Here is a 23,098-nt window from a genome sequence, read left to right as displayed (position 1 = left end):
TCTTTATTGTAAACGTTTAATCTTCAAATTTTTAATTTTCAAGCTTTCTTGGCTTTTTATTTTTATTTGCAAAAAAATTAAAAAGAAAACTCACTGGATCCCACCGGAGGAGGACGTGTAGGCAAACCGGTGAGGAGAGACAGAGGCGCTTCAAGAGAAAAGGCGTCGTTGTCCTCACTAGTGCGGACCCCGAGAAACTTTCCAATATGGCTCCCAGCCAAGAATGCATAATTGAGAGGTTATATCGAGGTGAGCTACCGGAAAGAAGATGTCTTATTGGTAGGTAGTTTATCAATCCTAAGTCATATGCCGGTATGTCACTCGCACATACCTCCTCAGAGGACCTGACATCCTCATCAGTCACATGCCCAAGTCAGATTGTTTCCTCTTCGCACACGCCCACATGATCAGCCCGGTGTGGCACGTACGCACACATGCCTAGCACATGTCGGTAACCGCGAGGATCGGCTTTGATACCATTCCGTAACACCCCGACGTCATTCCTGACAACTTTCTAGGCTCAAGAATTTCCCCACACACCAATGCTTATCTTTCCCCTCACTCGTGTGCTTCCTGAGAAACTTTCTGGTGGGCCACCCATCCCAATATTGCTCCGAGCCTAACACGGTTAACCGAGAGGTTCTATCTAGATGAGCTACCGAAAAGAATATGCATCTTGTTGCCCACTATGTCATAAGGGGCCAGATCTATGTGCTTACTATGCTACTCTCTGGCTCGACTCGGTAGCACACACAATATCAAGATGTAATATTTGGATACAAAGGTCAAAGTATATTACATCGCATTGATCCAGAATTTAAGAGTACCTTACAACGTGCATAATTTCAAAGTCTTGCAGCTGAAAGCAAAAGATAAAAGAGTCCAATAACAACTCTAGAGTCGAAAAGAGCTCATTCCAAATTTGGAAATTGGCCTACAAGTTGGACACAAGCGGGATTCTGCTTGCATCCCTAATAACGAGCTACTTCAAGGTTTACTGATCAGAGGTTACAATTCATTTGGGACTCGGGCACACATTTTTGTTTCATGGTTGTTTTCACAAGTGCATCTCCAGCCGCGCCCCCCATTTGGCGTCCAGCGCGGCCGAATTTTAGGCCTTTTTTGGTGGGGGTGGGGGGTCAGCGCAAAAAAAAATTTAGGGGCCGCCGCGGCCCTAGTAGTAAAATTCCAACCTCGACACAATTCATCAAATTCGGCACAAATTCATCAAACTCTCGATATTTCATTAAGCCGACGAGATTTCATGGAAATTTGCAAAAATTTACAAAATTAAAACTTAAACCCTACTCGTCAAGGCTGTTGACCCAGGCGTTGAAGCTGTCGTCGTCGCTGTCGAGGAAAATGACGCCGGGCTCCGGCTTCACCTTCGTCGCTGCCGCCTTCGCCGCCTCAGCCTTCTTTTTCTCGGCCTCCTCCTTCCTCGTCTTGGCCTCGCTCCAGGCGAGGATTTCGGCCTCTGTCATGGCGGTTGCCGAAGAGCGCCTCCCAGTTGCCGCCGGTGGCGTGATCCCACTTCGGGTCCTAGAGTTGTGCCTCCTCAAAGGCGTGCGCCCACTGGGTGCTGATGGCGGCCTGTCAGGCATGTCCAGTCGGCACCGGTGGCATGGGGATGCCACCATTGCTCAACACCCAACCGCCCGGCAGACGACATTCAGGCGGCGCCGAGTCATCATGCTCATGGAGAGCCTCGGCCTCCTCGAGGTGAGGGTCCGGCAGGGCCAGTTCTCGGCCATCTTTTGGTGGGCGAGAGAGAGGAGAGGGTGAGAGAGAAGAGAAAGCGAGAAGGACCGCGAGAGAGGAATGGGGAGCACCGACGGGCTTTGACTCGGGCGCCGAGGAGAAGCCGAGGAATGCGGATCGGCGGGCGGTGTGAACACGACGAGATTGGCCTTGGAAATGGGTGGGGGCGCGGCCGCGTGGCAATCGGCGGGCTTTGACTCGGGCGCCGAGGAGAAGCTGGCAAAAAACCGATGATGCGATTAATGGTCGCTGTAGGACGTTCTCGCTGCAATAACGCGAGCCGCCGGTGTCCCCACTCGCCTCCCCGTGGGTTAGGTTCGGCCTGGTGCCCGCACAAAAAACTATTTGGGGAGGCCGACTGAGTCGGTTTTTCCGCACCGGCACCCCCCCCCTCCCCCAAAGCCCGTTTGGGGAGCCTTTAGGGGCCTCGGCTGGAGATGCTCTAACATAAATAAACAAGTACCACTTGTGCATGGAAAATGATTAATGGCATAATAGAAAGAAGTGCTTTAAAGTAGCAAGTTTAAAGTTCAACTCTTCACATATAGCACTTTTCCTACTTTTTTGACTTTACAGATTCTCAGGTGCAATTATTTGAGTACTGGAATTTGTAATCCGCTTAGGGTGACATATGCACAAACTTTAAAACTAAATGTCTACAAATCAGATTAGGAGGCTATGCACTTTGATTCAGGGTAATCCTTGGGTTGCAGATCCATAGGAAAAGACCAGTTACACAACAACAATAACAAAAAACGTAAGGACTCCAACGACTTTGAAAATTTGGTTAATATCTGATTATGCACTAACTCAAAAGATGGCCAGTGTTGAGATGTGTGTCGAATGTGTGTACGAGTAGGGCTACAATTGGACTTGGAATTAGCAGAGGGTTTGGCGTTGGAGTCGAACAAGTGTAACCCGAGCCTAATATATAAAGGCACAACGAGGTAGCCCAAAGAGAAAATGGCAACATATTAGCAATAGGCTCACAAGGGGAGCCGACGGCCTGTGCCGGCGGCCAGGGGGGTGGCTAGGCTTCGGCCGAACCTCATTAACAAATATCGTGGCCTGGTGTCATCCTAGATCGTGCATCCGCCAGATTTCGTAACAAGTTGTATCGGAGCGAGGTTGAGGGATGCGGAAGATCTCGTTGGAGGTGCGAGGATTATGCTCGACGGGTGTCGGGAACCTCCGGTTCGGCGCAAGGTGGAGCCTGGCGGCGATCAGAAATCTGATCGGTGGAGTCAACTTGATCCGCTCGATGCATCGGGGATGTAGGCTTCAGCCGAACCGCGTTAACAAATATCGTGCCTCGATGTCATCCTTGGTCGTTGTCGTAGCCCGGGGTGTAGACACCAGGGGTGCGCGGCACCCCCTTTTAGGTTCGGCAGAGAGCGACGGGGATCGCTTCAACGATCGCCGGCGAGGCCAATGTCAAGCGTGAGGATGCACACAATAGTTTTACCCAGGTTCAGGCCACCCTGAGGTGTAAAACCCTACGTCCTGCTTCAGTGTTCTTATTAGCCAGTGAACAAGGGTTTACAAGTTGCCGGGGGAGTTCCCGGGCGTTCTCTCCTTTTCTCCTAAAGGCTACTTGCTATTCCTGGCTAAAACTAGTAAGGAACCGAACCCTTTGACCGCTGGCAACGGCCCTCCTTTTATACTCAAGGAGATACCACAGGTGTCTTGGTGCATGGATGACAAATTAAGAGCATAGAACTCGAGCAGCTTGCCCTCGCTGTGCTGGTCTGCATGCATGGTGAGTAGCCCTGCAGCTAGGGCGCTACATGCCTAGAATTCACAGCAGACCGGTCACTGTGAGCTGACTAGACGGGGAATTCCCTTTCTGTCGGAGCATTAAATGCTTGCTTGCGCTTCACTCCTTGCCCTGACGAGGCCTGCGCACAGGGAACCCGCCGCGCGGCCACGTGGCGTCGATGCTCTGTCCGCCTGGTACCATACTTGTAGCGAGCGCCCGCGCCCGGAGATACCCTCCCTGGCAAGTGACCTTCCCGAGAAGCGCAGAAGGGGATTCTCTTGTTGCCTTCCAGGACAACCCCCGCAGCCCGGCTAGCGCTGCCGGTGCCGCCCGGGGTGCTATCCTTCCGGGGAACGGGTGAGGCGACCCACGCGTCATGCAACGGTGGTATCCCGGGTGCCACTGGTGCGACAATCATGCATCCGCCGAATTTCATAACAATCATAAATGTATGTAAGCACAATTTGAACAAGCTTCTCCTATAGGTAATACTTATAGGTTTTGACATATTGTAATTGGCAGATCTTGAATACTTAACTTTGGGTATCAGATGTACTGATAATTACTTAACCAACATTAACCACTTCATTAGCTCTTGATTAACTATTTGAGTTGTAGCTACTCAAGTGACTGACCAATACAACTACTAATCAATCAAATTTTATCAAATTTTAGTTCTCCCTCCGTCTCATATTAAGTGCCGAAGTATAACATGCATCTTGACGCTTTTTATATAGATAGATACATCCATATTTGTGTAAATTGGAGTCACGGAGGGAGTACTTTACTAGTTGTTCATCTACTAAATGGCTTAACTGTCAGTTATTACATGGGGAGTATAGCCCGCCTAACACTCGAGTACACAGGCTACTCTTGTTGCTGGTATTTTTGTCCTACTGGCTACTGCTCTACTGGACAGTCACAAAGCAGCAAAAAAAAGGAAATTCAGTGTGAGTGATTTACTACAGCTCAACAAATGGTTATTGAGCCACAGGTTTACGGAACTTAGTTCATAGAAATACTAGCATACTTCTGGGGTGAGGTACATCAAAAGGAATCAAAAGCTTAAGTTCAGTTCTGAGTGAAGTTCCAAACAAATGGACCACAGATGAAGGAGTAACTGGCTTAAGCAGAATTTCAATTCAGTGAATATGGATAATTTATCTACTGAAATGGCAGCGCAACATAAGATTTAATTAACTTGGTATAGCAGCAGGGGAGTCTTAGGTACAGTGAAAAGTGTGAGCTAAGTAGTTAAGTTGAGGCATAAGGTTCATACCAGTTAACTACTCACAGATGGAGTATAGCAGCAGTGGCACCACTTCATTTACTTTATTTAATAACCAGATTCAATGTTAGTGGCTACATCTAAAAGCTGAGCTTAGCTGAACCTCCATCAGGGTTCACCGCATCAGTTAACTGAATTTTCTTTGATGAGGCATGAAAAAGAAGGCAGAAAGCAAAGCAGAGAATGCTCACCAGTGGAGACGGTGCTGCTGCGCATGGAGGCTGGTGATACGGACTCATGGGACGGTGAGTTAGCAGGTGGAGGAAGTGTCAGGCTGAAGAGCACAATGGTGAATAGAGCCATTACCACACCTCACCAGTGCTGGGGAAAACGAGCCCGGATCTCCCTCTAGATGGACAAGCTGTGCTCAGCAGCACCGTCTTGTAATCTTCCAGGAAACCAAGTTTCAGGCTGATGACATATCCACCTCAATGTAAATAAAAAGTGAGTGCAGGAACAGGGCAGATCCCGAAGCCAAGAATCATGTCCTCAGAAATGGAACTTAGCTCCCTAAGAAGAGAGATCGAAGATGACAGATCGGTGTTGCGACTTCTCATGAACACCATGAAGAACATGCAAATGCTGGTGGATGCAGCGGCTTTTTGGATGGGATGGAAAACAGGGCAAGTGGGGAATACAATGGTGGGCAGGATTTGGAAGAGAGAAGGGGCCTGGATCTGCCGCTCCTAACCTACAGGGGCAGCTACAAATCGGGAAGATGAATTGGTAAGGGGCTAAGGGGCCTTCTGTCCTGCCTCTTCTTCTCCCCTTGGACTGAGGACGCTTACAGATGGAGCCAAGGCTCCCTTGTCGGTGAAGCTAGTGGGAAGAAGAGGAATGTCATGGTAGCTATAGCAGGGAAAGGATATGGACAATTTAATTTCAGGCAAACCTACGATCGATTCAGCTTCTGACGAAAGTATTCCTCTACTCCACAAACCCGTGAAAGGTAGAATACTATACTATAGCAGTTCTATTTTATTTTTGAAGGTAGTGAAATTACTCTGAGCAATTGTTCTCAAGTTTCAAGTACATTTGGGACATATATCTAGGACACACATATTTAAGCTTAATTCAAATAATTATATACACACAAAAAATACTATTAATTGCTTGGGTTGTCTCAAATCCCCCAAGAAAGAATAATTTGTTGTCACTATTCATAAATATGGGATGCACTACCAATACTTCTCTAATATCGACACTTCAGCATTCAATGCTTTGTTTATCTTCATGAGCAACAAAGGTTGCGATGATTTTGGAGAAACCTTTCATTGGTGCATTATACATCAGCTAGGACTGGTAAAAATAATTCAAAAGAAACTGTAGTGATTTAATTTGTTGGGTTCCATGGTTTGATTCAAATTGGCATTTTAGCTCTCAACTATAATGCACATGCAATGAACCTACTAGATTAAATGTTTTATTTTTATCCATATTATAGCCTCATAGCATTATATGTATTTGAGATGTTACAAGTATCACTGCAAAAATCATTTTTGTAAGATTTCAGTAATCTTGCAGAACTAAATAAGAGGGATAGCATAGAACTCTACATTGTAACAGAAAAACAACTGAGTATGGTTTTGTACGGTATGAACAATGAAACGCTCCCTCTGTCCGAGTTTATAAGACATCCACAAATTTTGAGCTTCAACTTAGACTAATAAAATGTGGGCTATTGAATTTGCATTCGGAAGAAGTTTGCAATAAGTATAATTTTTATAGAACATAATTCATATTATTAGTCCACTCCCTCTGTTCCATAATTCTTGTCGAAATATTACATGTATCTAGACACTTTTTAGTAATAGATACATCCATTTTTGAGCAAATTTGAGACAAGAATTATGGAACGGAGGGAGTAATTGATAGTGAAAGTTAAACTTTGAAATATGTGGTATACCTTATAAACTGGAATGGATCAATATATTGCAATTGAGCTAATGAAGAGCGCATGTTCTGTGCCAAAGAAGATATACATGCACTACAGTGATAATTAGAGCCAACACTGTCCAGACAACTATAGTTACTAAACAACACCCACATCATAAAGGAGAAACAAATGAAAATTCACAAAATGTGAAGGAACAAGAGATCAACATGAGTTCGTAATAGAAATGTACCAGACGAGAAAACTCTCCGCAGCTACAGAAGGAAATCTTGGATTAGTGGAGCTTGAGGTACGACATTAGGCTGAGTACTAGGTCTTTCTCTGTTCTTTTGTTTTCCTTGACGATGCCCACTCCTGCCAGAGGTTCTGTGCTTTCTCGCTTCTTTCCCATCACTTTCAAGAGGGATCGCACTCTTCTCTTTCTCGTTATTCTGCGGCTTACTTGTCCTAGAATGGCTTCCAATACCATCATCTATGTTTTCTACCCGTTGAGAACTAGATTCCCCAGAGTCCATATTCTTTGGCATCCCTCCGGTGGTCCTATCTGAAACCTTGGGTGAAGATAATGGCTTGGCATCTCTACCCATGAGCACACCACGTACAGTGCAAGACAATGAATTTTCCTTTGCAATATTTGCATTAGCCATCATAGAACTTAGGAAATCCTCACCATCCAGTTTCACTACTTTTGGTCTCGACCTCGTGGACTTTATTTTTTTCCAATCAGATACAAGCTGGACTGCCTCCGATTTATCCTCGGTGGCAATTCTATTGTCAGCAGAGAGCAGAGGGTCATTGGCACAAGGGTAATTGTTTGCATCTTCTTCAGCTTTTCCTGTGGGGAGATAGAAGATCTCATGCCGTTTACGGTGCTCAGAAAGAAGAGAAGATGAACCAACTGACGTTGCAGACTCATCTTCAGTCTCTGCAGAATGACTGCCGCGACAGGACAAAAAGATTGAAGTTGACGGAGTAGTGTCATCTTCACTTACTACGTCAGCAAGTTCAGCAAGGTTTTCATTCAAGACAAGATCCTCAGGAGGGGACACTTTCTTCAGTGCATTGACAGAAACAGGGCTTAATTCTTGAGAGAATATTGTTTGCATATTCTTAACAAGCTCCTTGACCCGATTATGCTTGGTATGATCACCAACCTTCATGTCTTTCAACTCTTGAATCTCTCTTAGCAAATGGAGAAAACCCATCAGGTTGTGTGCTCGCTCAAGGACCTCAACTTCCTTACACTCAACAAGTGGCCCAATTGTTGCTTCAATCAAACTAATCATGTAAACTATTGATTTCTGTGAAAAAGGGTCTTTTTCAGTTGTGCTTGCCATCAAAATCTCGTCTTCACCAGGTCGAATTTCAGTCTCACTTGACCTCACAGCAGTTTGATCAATAGCTGACTCATCAAACACTAGATCCAATTCCTTGTTTGAATCATTCAACCTCTCACAATACAAGTTGCAACAGAAGGTGATCACTTTAAGTACTGCCTGGATGTAGACAGCTCTTACTGACATTGGCAGAAGGCCAGTCCTTGGCTGCAGGAGTGCCTCAACAAGCTCTACAGGATCCTTCACAAAATTTATATACTCACCACAGACCCATGCAGCAGAGGAAAGAACAGGGCTAATGAGTTGATTCCCAAGCAAAGCAGGGTCAATTAGGAGAGTCCGAGCAGATTGGACAAGCTCAGGGCGTGCATCCTTCACTCTTAGTCCCACATCAACAAGCTGCCGACCAATCTCATCCCCCTGAGCACAGTGCAGGCTCTTTGCTATATCTGCGAGTAGCAAGACATACCAATCAAAGTCCGACACGAGCTCATAAACGTTGCGGCCACAGGCTGCTAGGACAGCCCCAAGAATCTCATTTGCAAACTCTGGGTCTGACCGTGCAGCATGACTGGCCAGCATGCCAGCAATGTCCTGGACATTGTTGTCATCAACCATTCCCATCGTAAGGTGTAATGCCTCCCTGCGGATGTTTGAGTCAGGATCACCCAGTGAAAGGACAATCACATCATGACTCTCATTCACAGTTGAGACATATGCCGGGCTGAGCATACCAAGTGCCAAGAGCCCAAGGTAGCGCAGGTTGGGATCATCAGAAGAACCAAGGAACTCCTTGACTTTCCCAATGGCGAGAGCCACAGCAGCAGCATGCGCCGGCAGAGCAGTCAGCACCGTGTGGATGCACTCAATCGTCAGCGACATGGCTGAAGAACTGCTGAGGAGCTGACAAACTGGGTCGACAATTCGTGCAGCTAGGCGCGACTCGAGAGGAGCCAGCCTAGCAAACACTTTGAGCACCTTGATGAGCGCCCAGTTGGAGCGGGAGGTTGTGAGCAGATTGTAGAGGTCAGGTGCGAGAGGTAGGAAAGGGGCCGGGTCAGCTGGCGGAGCAGAGAGCTCACAGAAGGCGGCCGCAGCAGCGGTAGACGCCCGCGGGTCAGGCGACGCTAGGCAAGCAGCCAACGGCTTGAAGAGAAGCGGCACCGCGCCGGACGGGCAGGCGGCCATGACGCGCACAGCGGCCGCGATAGCGCGTGGGCTGCCACGGGACAGGTGGGGCACGAGGTCGTGCGCGAGGTGGACGGCGAGGTCGGGCGCGGCGGCCGCGGCAGGGGAGGCGAGGAGGTGGAGCGCGAGGGCGCAGACGTGGTGGGAGACGGCGGAGGAGGTGGAGGGAGAGAGGTCCTTGTGGAGCTGGTGGGTGGCGAGCGGGAGGAGGGAGAGCGAGGAAGGGTGGAGGGAGAGGGAGGCGGCGAGGTAGGCGAGGCGCTTGTGCGGGAGGTGCGGCGAGGCGAGGAGCTCGATGGCGGGGAAGGCGAGCGGGTGGGAGGCGACGGGGGCGAAGTAGAGGGAGGAGAGGTATGTGAGCTTCTGCAGCGCGGCGGCCTTGGTGGCCGCTTCGGGGGCGCGTATCTCGCGATGGACCACCGAGAGGGCCCGGACGATGGCCGCCGACTCGCCGGCAGCGGACGGGTCAGCGCGGAGGGACTTGACTAGATCGTCAAGGGAGAGCTGGAAGAGGGTATCCAGCAGAGACGGCGCGGTGGCCGGGGCTGATGGGGCGGAAGCCATCAGATCAGATCGGCGGGGGAGGGGGTGGATCTGTCTTGGTTTTGATGTGTTGTTTGATTCAGGGGTCGTGCCGGCACCGCCGGGACGGACGTCTCGTGCCGCCGTGAGGGGGATTTCTGCTGGAGACGACGAACCGTCGGGTTCGCACGTATAGGTGGCTATCGGGCCGGCTCGGCACCGGCCCGGCTCGGGATAAACGGGCCTGACCGGGGCACGGCCGGCGAAGCCCGGCAAATATAGGGGCCAGGCCGGGCCGGCACGGAAATGCAATTTCCAGGCCCAGGCGCGGCACTGAGCCCGGTCGGGCCGGTCCGGGCCCGTTCAGGCCCCGCGGGCCTCGGGAAAGAAATTGTTCCCTGACCAGCCCAGGCAGCCCAGTGGCTTTTTTTGGTCCATAACAGCAGGAAATTGGGTCAAAATGGTAGCTGGAGTGCATTTTATAGCAAGCTTGCACGTGGTCTGCTGGTCAGCTCCTTCTTTTTTGAGGGGGAGGTTTTAGGTTCAAATCTCCTTACCCCCAGTCCCATGTGATGAGTGCAACATTTTTATTTTTAAGAAAAAAGAAAAATGGTAACCGGACTGGCGGGCCGGAGTTTCAGGCTCAGGATGCGGGCCGGGCCATAGCCACCTATATTCGCACGTCAGCGCCCATCCTTTCCTTTTGCTGCTCACTCCGTTCCACTGGGCTTGTTTCATTTATTTTGACTAATTTATTTTTCCGCGTGATTGATTTATGTGATCAAAATCATAATTGAAACATATTTTTTGAAAACTTTCGTGCGCCGAACCAGTTCACCCAAAACCTCAACCTGATGAAAAAAATAGGGCAATCTACTTATAACTTTTAACACTCACTTCACATGTAGACTCAAAGTGCGCTGCAATTTAATTGCACCGCTGGGTAAACGAGATTGTGCTGCAATTTAATTGCACAAGCCATACTTTCAGTTTAATTGTACTAGATGGGTAAATGAAAGTTTGCTGTAATTACACCAGACGGATCTCGAAATCGAGACCTTTTAGATCTAACACCATGAAGAGTTTCATGCAGCAAACCAGTTCACCAAAAAGTTCAAACTGATGGGGAAAGGAGTGCAATCAACTTATACTTCAACACTTTCCCTCTCGTGTAGCACTTATAGACCTAAACGTGGACGTATATGCCTAAATGTGGATCGAAAATTTGCTGCAATTTAATTGGTTCAATGGGGTCTCGAACTCGAGACCTCTTGGCTATGATACTACGAAGAGTTTACTACACCGAGCCAGTTCACCAAAAGCTAATGGAAAAAGTAGGACAATGCACTTGTAATTTAACATTTCTGCATGAAATACAATAATAACAAATTTAGTCACATATGTTTTATATTGATAAATAAATTATTGGTCAAACGCTTGGTCAAACCAAATGAAACAACCCTACTATAAAGGGATGGAGGGAGTAGTACCATCGTTTCGGGAAAAAAGTCCTTTCATTTTATTTTCACTTTACTATAAAAACGCCAAAAATATAACCTAAAAATTGCTTTGAACTGTAAACCTCTCCTTTCCAAGCTGGCTCCCTCTTCTCCGAACACTTGGTAAAGTTGTCTCTGCTATATATCCCACGAATGACGAATACCAGTGCTAGTAGGCATCGTGCAGAAATTCACAATAAAATGTAAGGTCGCGAAAGTTCCATTTGGATCCCATTTCCTAGGGGTTTCGGTGTCATGACCTTACATCCAGCTATCATGCGGTCCGCTTGGATTGAGGCCTTTTAGTATAACACTGACTCTACGTATCTGGACTGTGGACATCTGGTTGGTCCAGATGCACAACTCATTTATTGCAGGGGCCTCCAATTTTGGCCCATCTCCTTCAACATGTTTTCTGGCCGAAAGGTTTCAGTCCAAGTTTTTTGGTCCACGTTTCGGCCGTCTGAAAACCGGTCCATCTCCAAACACCAAATCCTCTTGTTGGAATTGTACCAAATTTCATATGAACAATTCATCAACAAAATGTTCTTTTTTAGATGAATTCAACAACAAAATGTTCTTTTTTAGATAAATTCAACAACAAAATGATCTTTTTTAGATGAATTCATGAGCAAAATGTTCTTTTTTAGATGAATTCATCAGCAAAATGTTCTTTTTTAGATGAATTCATCACCAAAATGATCTTTTTTAGATGAATTCATCAGCAAAAATTCATCAACAACATGCTCTTTTTTAGATGAATTCATCAACAAAATGTTAATTACACATAATTAGAATCTTGGATCTATACCAAATATGCATCTACATCAAATTCACGACTTCTGATTTCACCAAAGCACTCTGGGAACTGTCCAAACCTCATATTTAGGAACTTCACATCCAAACTATTAGAAGAAATCTTTGAAAATTCAGGACAAATGAATTGAACAATTAGTAGAAGAAGCCTTTCAACATGCGTCAGATTTTGTCCAACAATTAGTGCAACAATTTTGTAAGGAAACATATGAACAAGAGGAATCAAATGCAAGAAGCCAATTAGAGGGGCGGGACGGAGGCTAAAGATGAGCTTCCGCAGGACCTCCACCGCGACGGGGTCTCGAGGGACGGCGGCAGCGGTTGTAGGGCTTCGTGGGTTCTCGATCAAGGTAGGGTTGGGGAACGGAAGAGATACTTATTGAACGTGAAATTGTGCTACTCCGTATTTCGTAAAGGTCCAAGTTGGACCGTCCAACTCCAATCTTCAAATGGCCCATGATCTCTTCTCAAATGGCCCAGCATGGGTACAATTTCGTACCGTATGTTGGGCCAAATCGCAGCCCAGATGGACGCCCGAGATAACGTGCTACCTAGAACCACGAGAGCCAAAAATGTTCGTACGCAAGGTCATTTCTTAAAGCTACTTGTTCGCACACGAACACGTCACGCGTACCTTTAGCGAGCGCAATACACAAGACACGTCGGGCGTCACAGGTGCCTCCCTCGATGACAGCCCAAATTGTCACCTCAACCCCAATCGGCCAGGTGCGTGCTTACGGCGGGTAGGAGGTCGCTTGCCCATCCTTTAGGGGTGGAGAAGAGATCCCAATCAACTATGGTAGGTAGGTATAAAGGACAGAAATCGGAAATTTTGGGATTAAAGTTATTAGAAGCACAAGCAAACATGGCATGCTTAGTACCAAAAAAAATAAGCAACATAGGGAGAATGATCATAGAGAAAACAGAGAATTGCATATTGGCCATCCAAATTTTGCCGAGACGCCAAATGCCACTAAGAATTTTTTTTCTGTTCCAAATGCCACTCAAATTTTGCATGTGGAGTTTTTTTTTCCAAATTTTGCGGAGATGCCAAATACCACTAAGAATTTTTTCTGTTCCAAATGCCACTTAAATTTTGCACGTGGAGTTGACCAGAAGTATGAAACAACCTATGCATGTATACACATGCGCAATCCTTCAGCCCAGAGAAAGAAAGAGAGTTGTGCAGAGAAAGAAAATCGGCATGCACCTAGTGAATCTAGCTGTAAAACAGGAGGATAGGAGGCCTCTCAACATAGCCTGAAAATAGCGAAGGCAAAGACCGACATGCCATGATCGTAGCGCTCGGGTCACCCCATCAAGGACAGCATATCATTTGGGACATCTCCGGTGGATCTCTGCAGCGGCCGATCGAGGAGAAGCTCTAGCCAGGACGAGAATGGCTTTGTGCAACGATGCAACGTGGCTTGTGTTCATCCTTGTGGCCATGTGCGCCGTGAGCGGGGCGAAAAGGCCCGTAGCCAAGGAGAGCGCCGGTCCTGCTCCTGCCCCTGCACCGGAGGAGGCGTCCGGCGATGGTGGGACCTTCGACATCACCAAGCTCGGCGCAGCCAGCGACGGAAAGACGGACTGCTCAAAGGTATGAAGATTTCTGTTGCCAAATTGGGCGTGTACCAAAATCAAAGTAAGCAAGGATGCTTTGGGTGACCAACAAATGATGTGTGTACGTTCAGGAACTGGAGGAGGCGTGGAAATCGGCGTGCGGGGCGGCCGGGCAGCACACGGTGGTGATCCCCAAGGGGGAATTTCTGTGTGGACCTGTCAACTTCAGCGGGCCGTGCGAGGGCGATGTGACTATCCAGATCGACGGCACCTTGCTGGCCACCAACGACCTGCCCAAGTACGGCGGTGGTAGCTGGATCAACATCCTCAAGGTTGACAACCTGGTCATCACCGGCTCCGGCACGCTGGACGGCCAAGGATCTAACGTTTGGACCAAGGATCCCCAGGCCAAGGCCGGCTATCCCAACGTACGTCAAATCTCTATATGCATGTATTGGAGGCCGGATCTCTCTCCTCTCGATCCGTACTTGATTCCACGTGTATAACATACAGACGCTGGTGCTGGACTACGTGAAGAACGGGAGCGTGTCGGGCATCACGCTGCTCAACTCCAAGTTCTTCCACATGAACATCTACATGTCGTCGGACGTGAAGATCGACAACGTGACCATCACGGCGCCCGGGGACAGCCCCAACACGGACGGCATCCACATCGGCGACTCCTCCAACATCCACGTCACGGGCGCCACCATCGGCACAGGGGACGACTGCATCTCCATCGGTGGCGGGAGCGCCAGCATCACCGTGACCGGGGTGACCTGCGGGCCGGGTCAGGGGATCAGCGTGGGGTGCCTGGGCAGGTACAAGGACGAGAAGGACGTGTCGGACGTGACGGTCAAGGACTGCGTGCTCCGGAGTAGCACCAACGGCGTCCGGATCAAGACCTACGTGGACGCCGTCAAGTCCATCACGGCCTCCAACCTCACCTTCGAGAACATCAAGATGGAGGACGTGGCCAACCCCATCATCATCGACCAGAACTACTGCCCCGAGAAGATCTGCACCGCCAAGAGCAAGTCCGCCGTCACCGTCAAGGACATCATCTTCCGCAACATCACGGGGACGTCATCCACGCCGGAGGCCGTCAGCCTGCTCTGCTCCGAGAAGCAGCCCTGCAGCGGCGTCGAGCTCATCGACGTCAACGTCGAGTACAGCGGCAAGAACAACAAGACCATGGGGGTGTGCACCAACGCCAAGGGCATTGCCAAGGACACCCTCCAGGCCCTCGCCTGCGTCTCTGATGTGTGACGACCCTGTCGAGCTAGCTCCATCCCATCCCATCCCATGCATGCATGAGCTAGTATAGATCGATCTCTAAGGAGCATGCATGAGCTTTTGACTTACTGATATCATTAGTTTAATTTTGTAACTGAGGCTGGCCATTAATTGTATTTCAAGTGTATATTATTTCTTTACACATGTTACCAACACTCTTCATCTGGGCTTAATTTTGTCCCATTGTTGATAAGAGCGCCCCCTTCTATTCCTGATAAGTGTGCTCATACATCAAGTTATTCTTTCACAGGAAATTGAGAGCTGGAGACATTCCTGGAGCAATCCCAAATTCCTGACCTCTCAGGCATATATTGTACTCATGGGACATATTGATATTCGGACCACTTTCTCTTGGAATTCGAAATCATGCTGCCAACTTAAAAATAAGATCTTCAGCCCTCTCTTGTGTTAGAATTTGGTGGGCCTCATCAGCCCAAGCACAAGTTTTAATAAATTCTGAAAATCTCAAAAACCCATTCATGAAGTGGGATGAGTGGAGTGGAAATGGGAATAGTTCCACCTTGCTAGTTTAGAGTGAGTGAGATCAACATATAAGGAACGTTGTTTCTCACCTAGCAAGCAAATGAGCAAAGGAAATTCCCATGAGCGCTCCTCCTCCACCTCCTCGCCTCGCCTCGACGCGCGCACGCTGCGTTTCGTGGATCGAGGCCAAGCCGTGTCGTGTCGGGGCCGGGTTTCTTATCTTTTTGCCACGCGTGCGAGGTATTTTTGGAATCTGTTACGGACGCGTGCAGATTTTGTGGAGTCGGTTCAGGTTTCCTAAACCGAACCGACCTATACCTGCGTGACTATATATACAGCCGCCCCGTCCCTCCGATCCGTACGCAACACAACCGACCTAGGGTTTCGCCTGTCTCTCGCTTTTGCGCCGTCGTCGTAGTCTATTCCATCCCGAGCGCCGGCGTGCACCAGCGATCGGGAGAGCAGGTCTTCGGAACCTTTCGCCTTTGTGATCCTGTACGGAACACGGCGAATAAGGTTTTTGGGAAGCGCTCCGCGCGACTGCTCGCTTCCCTGCAACCACGGGTCGTCTACCTCCTTGAACTGGCGGGTGCGCGACGCGCCGCCGTCTTCTTCGTCAACAACTTCGTCAAGCGAACGCAACAGCAACGGCTTCCTCTCCACTGCAACAGTACGTACACCGCGATTCGATCTGCTGTTTAGTTATGATCCGCGAGATTATACTATTGTTGATTGTGCTGTTGAATACCTCTAGTATATTCGAGATGCATGTCCTAGTTGGTATTGTCGTCATGATCTATATTATGGAATTAATATTTAATTTGGTATTCTCGAAATTGCTTAATTTTCAAACAATCCAAACACCTTATTGTAGGCAATTTCCTGATTTAACTATGGGTTTAGCCGATGCATTGAAGCCGAATAAATTTTCCGGGATGTACTTCAAGAGATGGCAATTAAAGGCCATGCTCTGGTTGCAGACTTTGAAAGTATTCTGGGTGACAGACGGCAAACCTGAGGAAGATTTATCTAAGGAAGCTCAGAAATTTCCAGGAAGCCAATGTTGCGTTTAGAGGATGCATTCTGAGTGTTCTTTCTAACCGTCTTTGTGATGTGTATATGCAAATAGAAGACGAAAAAGAGCTGTGGGATGCACTGGATGCTAAATTCGGTGCAACCGATGCAGGCAGTAACTGTATACCATGGAGTCGTTGAACGACTACAAGATGGTGGATAACCGTTCTATAGTTGAACAGGCACATGAGATACTAATCATTGTGAGAGAGCTCAAACTTCTCAACTGTGAATTGCCTGACAAGTACGTGGCTGGGTACATTATGGTTTTAAGATAGTTTTAGAGTCTAATAAAGTAGTTGTGTCCAAACATGGACAATTTATTGGTAAAGGCTATGAGTGCGGAGGCTTGTTCCGTTTTTTCCTTTCTGATTTTAGTGATATGTCAGTGAACCATATTTGTGATAGTGTTAATGATGATGCAAGTGTTTGGCACTCTCGTTTATGTCACATTAATTTTGGTTTAATGTCTCGGCTATCCATTATGAGTTTAATTCCTACTTTCACCATTGCCAAAGTGTCGTAGCCCGGGGCTTAGACACCGGGGATGCTGGGCACCCCCTTTTAGGTTCGGCAGTGGGCGATGGGGATCGCTCCTGCGATCGCCGGCAAGGCCAATGACGAGCGTAGCAATGAACAAGCAAGTTTACCCAGGTTCGGGCCACCCGGAGGTGTAAAACCCTACGTCCTGCTTCTGAGTATTTATTAGCCAATGAGCAAGTGTTTACAGGTTGCCGGGGAAGTCCCCTGGTGCTCTCTTACGTTCTGCTAAATGGCTACTTACTACTTCTAGACTAAATCTCTAGAAATAGTAACCCAGCTAGAGTCAACCCCTTTGACCAGTGGCCTCGGTCCTCCTTTTATAGTCAAGGGTATACCACAGGTGCCTCGGTCTGCATGGGGGACGCGCTTTTGGCCACGCGCCGAACAAAGACCCTAGGCAGCTTGACTTTGCTGCACTGGCATGCATGCACGGATCAAAGCACTGTAGCTAGGGCGATACGCGCCCTAGATTCACTGCGAACTACTCACTATAGGTTGACTAGATAGGAAACCACTTCCCTGTCGGAGCATTTAATGCTCGATTTGTGCCACACTTCAAGCTCCGACCAGCCCTGCACAGAAGGAGCCTGCCGGGTGGCCACGTGGCATCGATACCCTGCCTGCACTGGGCCCCGGCCCTGACGTAAGCGCCTACGTCAGGAGACACCCTCCCCGGCAAGTGAGCTTCCCGGGGGGCGTCCCGATGGGAATCTTCACGCTGTCATCCGGGGTAACCCCCGTAGCCCGGCTAGTCCTGCTCCAAGGCAACCCCCTTCCCAGGCTGTTGTCGGGCTGGTGTCTTCTCGGGCAGCTCGCACTGTGCTCCCCAGGGTGCCGTCCTTGCGGGGAGCAAGCGAGGCGACCCACGCGTTGAGCAACGGTGGTACCCCGGGTGCCACTGGTGCGACACAAAGGTTCTAAGTGTCATAGTTGCGTGCAATCAAAGCAACCTCGAAAGCCCCACACGGCGGTCGAGGAGAGAAATCTGGCACCTCTAGAACTCATATATTCTGATCTTTGTGAGATGAATGGTGTGTTGACAAAAGGTGGAAAGAGATATTTCATGACATTAATTGATGATGCTACTAGATTCTGCTATGTTTATTTGTTGCGAACTAAAGATGAGGCTTTAGACTACTTTAAAATCTATAAGGCTGAAGTTGAAAATCAATTGGAGAGAAAGATCAAACGTTTTAGGTCGGATCGTGGTGGCGAGTATTTCTCCGATATATTTGATGAGTTTTGTGCGGAACATGGTATTATTCATGAGAGGATGCCTGCCTATTCTCCCCAATCAAACGGGGTCGCCGAGAGGAAAAACTGCACGTTGACTGACGTGTGAATTCCATGTTAGCCACCGCCGGTCTATCTAAGGCATGGTGGGGGGAGGCTCTACTGACTTCATGTCATGTCCTGAATAAAGTTCCAAACAAAAATAAAGAGAAGACTCTCTACGAGGAGTGGATTGGAAGAAAACCATCACTTTCTTACTTGCGCACTTGGGGATGTTTGGTGAAGGTCAACGTTCCAATTCCCATGAAACGCAAGCTTGGACCAAAGACCGTGGATTGTTCGTTTTTAGGATATGCTCAGCGGAGCGTAGGATATAGATTCTTAGTAGTTAAATCCGAGGTATCTGATATGCATATTGACACTATTATGGAATCTCGTGATGCAACATTTTTTGAGAATATTTTTCCTATGAAAAATATGCATAGCATTACTACAATTTCTTCTGAAATATTATTTGAGTCTAGCATACCTGAATCTAATACATCTGATAACGAATTTGAACATCCTGAGGATGATGTTGAGAAGGATGACAATGAAGCTCCTTCCAGGAGTAAGAGACGAAAGATTGCAGAAAAATTTTAGTGATGACTTTGTTGTGTACCTTGTGGAGGATACTACCAAAACCATTGGAGAGGCATATGCATCTCCGGATGCAGATGACTGGAAAGAAGCTGTCCAGAGTGAGATGGACTCCATTCTTTCTAATGGGACTTGGGAGGTATCTGAACGACCCCACGGTTGTAAGCCAGTAGGCTCCAAGTGGGTGTTCAAGAAGAAGCTAAGGCCTGATGGTACCATTAAAAAGTATAAGGCACGGCTTGTGGTGAAAGGCTACACTCAGAAAGAAGGCGGAGATTACTTCGACACCTATTCACCCGTTGCTAGACTTACTATCATTCGAGTACTCCTATCCCTGGCTGCCTCCTATGGTCTTACCGTTCATCAAATGTACGTAAAGACAGCTTTCCTTAACGGAGAGTTGGAAGAGTAAATTTATATGGATCAGCCAGATGGATTTGTGGTAAAGGGTGAAGAGAGAAAGGTGTGCAAGTTACTAAAATTTTTGTATGGACTAAAACAAGCACCTAAGCAATGGCACGAGAAGTTTTACATAAATTTAACTTCTGCAGGCTTTGTCATTAATGAGGCTGATAGATGTGTGTACGATCGCCATGGTGGGAGCGAAGGTGTTAATTTGTGTTTGTACGTGGATGATATTCTAATTTTTGGTACAAACATAAAAGTGATAAATGAGGTCAAGTCGTTTCTATCAAATTGCTTTGATATGAAAGATCTGGGAGAGGCTGATGTTATTGTTAACATTAAGTTGGTTAAGGATGAGAGTGGAATTATTTTGTTGCAATCCCACTATGTTGAGAAGATTTTGAGTCGCTTCGGTTTTACTGACAGCAAACCTTCACCAACACCGTATGACCCCAGCGTGATACTCAGAAAGAACAATGGAGAAGGGAAAGATCGATTGAGATACTCTCAAATAATCGGTTCCCTTATGTACTTAGCTAGCGCTACGAGGCCTAATATCTCTTTTGCTGCGAGCAAATTGAGTAGGTTCACGTCAAACCCGGGTATAGATCATTGGCGGGCACCAGAAAGGATATTACGCTATCTAAAATGTACGATGAGTTATGGAATACATTATTCAGAGCATCCAGCTGTGCTTGAGGGATATTGTGATTCGAACTGGATCTCTGAAGCAGATGACCTGTACGCCACAACCGAGTATGCCTTCATACTTGGTGGTGGTGTAGTATCATGGAGATCTTACAAGCAAACCATATTGACAAGGTCAACTATGGAAGCAGAGCTTGCTGCTTTAGATACAGCCACCTTTGAGGCAGAGTGGCTGAGAGATCTTTTGATGGAATTGCCGGTGGTTGAAAAAACTGTCATAGCATGGGGCTCAGACACCGGGGATGTGCGAGCACCCCCTTTTAGGTTCGGCAGTGGGCGACGGGGATAGCTCTGATGATCGCCGGCGAGGCCAATGTCAAGCGTAGGAGCACAATGAACACGAGAACGCTTTTACCCAGGTTCGGGCCACCCTGAGGTGTAAAACCCTACATCCTGGTTCCGAGTTTGTTATTAGCCAGTGAACTAGGGTTTAGAGGTTGCCGGGGGAGTCCTCGGGTGCTCTCTCTTTCTAGCTAAGTGCTACTTGCTACTTCTGGCTATTACTAGTAGCGAACTGAAAACCGAACCGGACCGAACCAACAACCCTTTGACCGTTGGCAGGGGTCCTCCTTTTAAACTCAAGGGGATACCACAGGTGCCTTGGTGCATGGGTGACAAATGGCAAGCAAAGAACTAGGGCAGCTTGCCCTCGGTGCGTTGGCTTGCATGCAGGATGGGTAGCCCTGCAACTAGGGTCCTGCGTGCCTAGGATTTACACCGGGTCAGTCACTGTAGGCTGATTGGACGGGGAATCCCCTTTCTGTCGGTGCATTTTATGCTTGAGTGTGCTTCACTTCTTGTCCTGACGAACCCTGCGCACGGGGAGCCTGCTGAGCGGCCACGTGGCGTCGCTGTCCTGCCCGCTCGGTCCCGCTCCTGTTACGGGCGCCTGCGCCCGGGGACGCCCTTCCCGGGAAGCGCTCAGGCGGGATTTCTCTTGCTGCCCTCCAAGGCAACCCCCGCAGCCCGGCTAGCCCCGCCAGGCTGGTGGCTTGTCGGGCAGCTTGTGCGGTGCTGCCCGGGGTGCGATCCATCCGGGGAGCAAGCGAGGTGGCCCACGCGTCATGCAGCGGTGGTACCCTGGATGCCACTGGTGAGACAAAACAGTACCGGGCATTCTGATGAACGGTGATAATCAAACGGTTATTACTAAAGTGAACAGTTCAAAGGATAACGCGAAGTCATGAAAACACGTGAGGAGACGTGTGCAGTCTGTCAGGAAATTGAAAATTACATATATTCAAATAGAGAAAACCTGGCAGATCCCTTTACCAAAGGACTATCATGAAATGTGATAGAGAGTGCATTGAGGGAGATGGGGTTGAGACCCATGAAAGTTGTGCCATAGTGGTAACCCAACCTATGTGATCGGAGATCCCTTGAAGTAGAATCTGGGAAGAATGAAGCTATCGGTATAACAGAGGAGAGTATGTTATAACCCTCTCTATGTGAAGATGTGTGACTCTCAAATTGCCGTAAGGCAGGTTGGTGACATGCCTTAATGTGTTAATTACAACTATGAGTAGCGAAAGATGTTGTCTTATAGAGTATTCTTGAAAGAACACACCTATATGAGTCCGACTGTCTAATGTCGCAGTCTATGAGATTTGGGTAATCTCTAGTAACTCATGAAGAGACCACGGAGTACGACGCATATGCTCCACCCGCGGTGTAGACTGCTGATAGCCCAGTATTCGTTGACTTTGAGTGAAATATATTTCACGCCAGCTTGCAATTCAAGGCTTAGTCCGTTGTGAGTGTGGATGGATGTAACTTAAAGTTTTAGGCAGAAGTTCAACTTAACAGTCTCTGCTGAAACACTAGTATATAAACAAGTAGTGAGAACAGGCAAATCTCTAAATGGGTATTTGAGATCTGGTGGGGGATTGTTAGAATTTGGTGGGCCTGATCAGCCCAAGCCCAAGTTTCAATAAATTCTGAAAATCTCAAAGACCCATTCATGAAGTGGGATGACGAGAGTGGAAATGAGAATAGTCGCACCTTGCTAGTTTAGAGGGAGTGAGACCAACATATAAGGGATGTTGCTTCTCACCTAGTAAGCAAGTGAGCAAAGGAAATCCCCACGCGCACTCCTCCTCCTCCTCCGCTCGCCTCGCCTCGTCACGACATCGGTGCGGGGCCGGGTTTCTTATCTTTTTGTCACGCGCGCGAGGTATTTTTGGAATCTGTTACGGACGCATGCGGATTTTGTGTTTCCTAAACTGAACCGACCAATATGTAAAGCCGCCTCGTCCCTCCGACCAGTACGCAACACAACTGAACTAGGGTTTCGCCTGTCTCTCTTTTGCATCGTCATCGTAGTCTACTCAATCCCGAGCGCCGGCGTGCACCAGCGATCGAGAGAGCAGGTCTCCGGAACCTTTCGCCTTTGTGATCCTGTATGGGAGAGGGCGAATACAGGTTTTTGGGAAGAGCTCCGCGCGACTGCTCACTTCCATGCAACCACGAGTCGTCTACTTCCTCGAATCGGCGGGTGCGCGACCCGCCGCCGTCTTCTTCGTCAAGCGAACACAATAGCAACGACTTCCTCTCCACCGCAACAGTACGTACACCGTGATTCGATCTCCTGTTTAGTTATGATCTGCGAGATTATACTATTGTTGATTGTGATGTTGAATACCTCTAGTATATTCAAGATGCATGTGCTAGTTGGTACTGTCGTCATGATCTACATTATGTAATTAATCTTTAATTTGTTATTCTTGAAATTGCTTAATTTTCCAACATCTTGTTGATTAACCGTCTTAATACTAGAGCCATGCTTCAAAAGAGGAATCTCCATCTTCCATCATATGAATGTGTCCTTTGTGCTAATCACATCATAGAGTCTAATGTGCATCTCTTTTTTGAATGCTCATTTGCAGTTGCATGCTAGAGATACTTATGCCCTGGTTTCATTCCATAACTGATGCACATTCCAATTTCAATCATATTAAGCAGCTTCTCCATGAGCCATTCCATACGGAGATCGCTACATTTGTCACATGGAGTATATCGAAGAATAGGAATTCCTTTACATTCCAAGACGTTCAGCCAAACTATATAGATGTAGAGGTAGCAAGAACATGA

At 47.9% G+C, this 23,098-nt stretch overlaps 2 protein-coding genes across 2 annotated transcripts; one reads left to right on the top strand and one right to left on the bottom strand.

Annotated features, from left to right (window-relative positions):
- Positions 1-6,711: 6,711 nt before the first annotated feature.
- On the bottom strand, positions 6,712-9,917 carry LOC100830317 (AP-3 complex subunit delta). The gene has a single exon (XM_003567704.4). The coding sequence runs from the start codon at positions 9,789-9,791 to the stop codon at positions 6,957-6,959; it is 2,835 nt and encodes a 944-aa protein (XP_003567752.1). The 5' UTR covers positions 9,792-9,917; the 3' UTR covers positions 6,712-6,956.
- Positions 9,918-13,449: 3,532 nt separating this feature from the next.
- LOC100839193 (exopolygalacturonase) lies at positions 13,450-15,205 on the top strand. The gene is made up of 3 exons (XM_003565742.3): positions 13,450-13,664; positions 13,759-14,055; positions 14,141-15,205. The coding sequence occupies exons 1-3, from the start codon at positions 13,464-13,466 to the stop codon at positions 14,894-14,896; spliced, it is 1,254 nt and encodes a 417-aa protein (XP_003565790.1). The 5' UTR covers positions 13,450-13,463; the 3' UTR covers positions 14,897-15,205.
- Positions 15,206-23,098: the final 7,893 nt, after the last annotated feature.

This window comes from Brachypodium distachyon, chromosome 2, assembly GCF_000005505.3.
Source record: "Brachypodium distachyon strain Bd21 chromosome 2, Brachypodium_distachyon_v3.0, whole genome shotgun sequence".
Taxonomy (NCBI): domain Eukaryota; kingdom Viridiplantae; phylum Streptophyta; class Magnoliopsida; order Poales; family Poaceae; genus Brachypodium; species Brachypodium distachyon.
Note: the sequence above shows the minus strand (reverse complement) of the source record. Positions and strands in the feature narration are given on the sequence as shown.

Excerpts from the sequence above, each read along its gene's own strand:
- LOC100830317 (XM_003567704.4), bottom strand. The coding sequence starts at position 9,791 with ATGGCTTCCGCCCCATCAGCCCCGGCCACCGCGCCGTCTCTGCTGGAT.
- LOC100839193 (XM_003565742.3), top strand. The coding sequence starts at position 13,464 with ATGGCTTTGTGCAACGATGCAACGTGGCTTGTGTTCATCCTTGTGGCC. Across the intron at positions 13,665-13,758 it reads GAAAGACGGACTGCTCAAAG|GAACTGGAGGAGGCGTGGAA; the intron begins GTATGAAGATTT and ends GTGTACGTTCAG. Across the intron at positions 14,056-14,140 it reads CCAAGGCCGGCTATCCCAAC|ACGCTGGTGCTGGACTACGT; the intron begins GTACGTCAAATC and ends TATAACATACAG.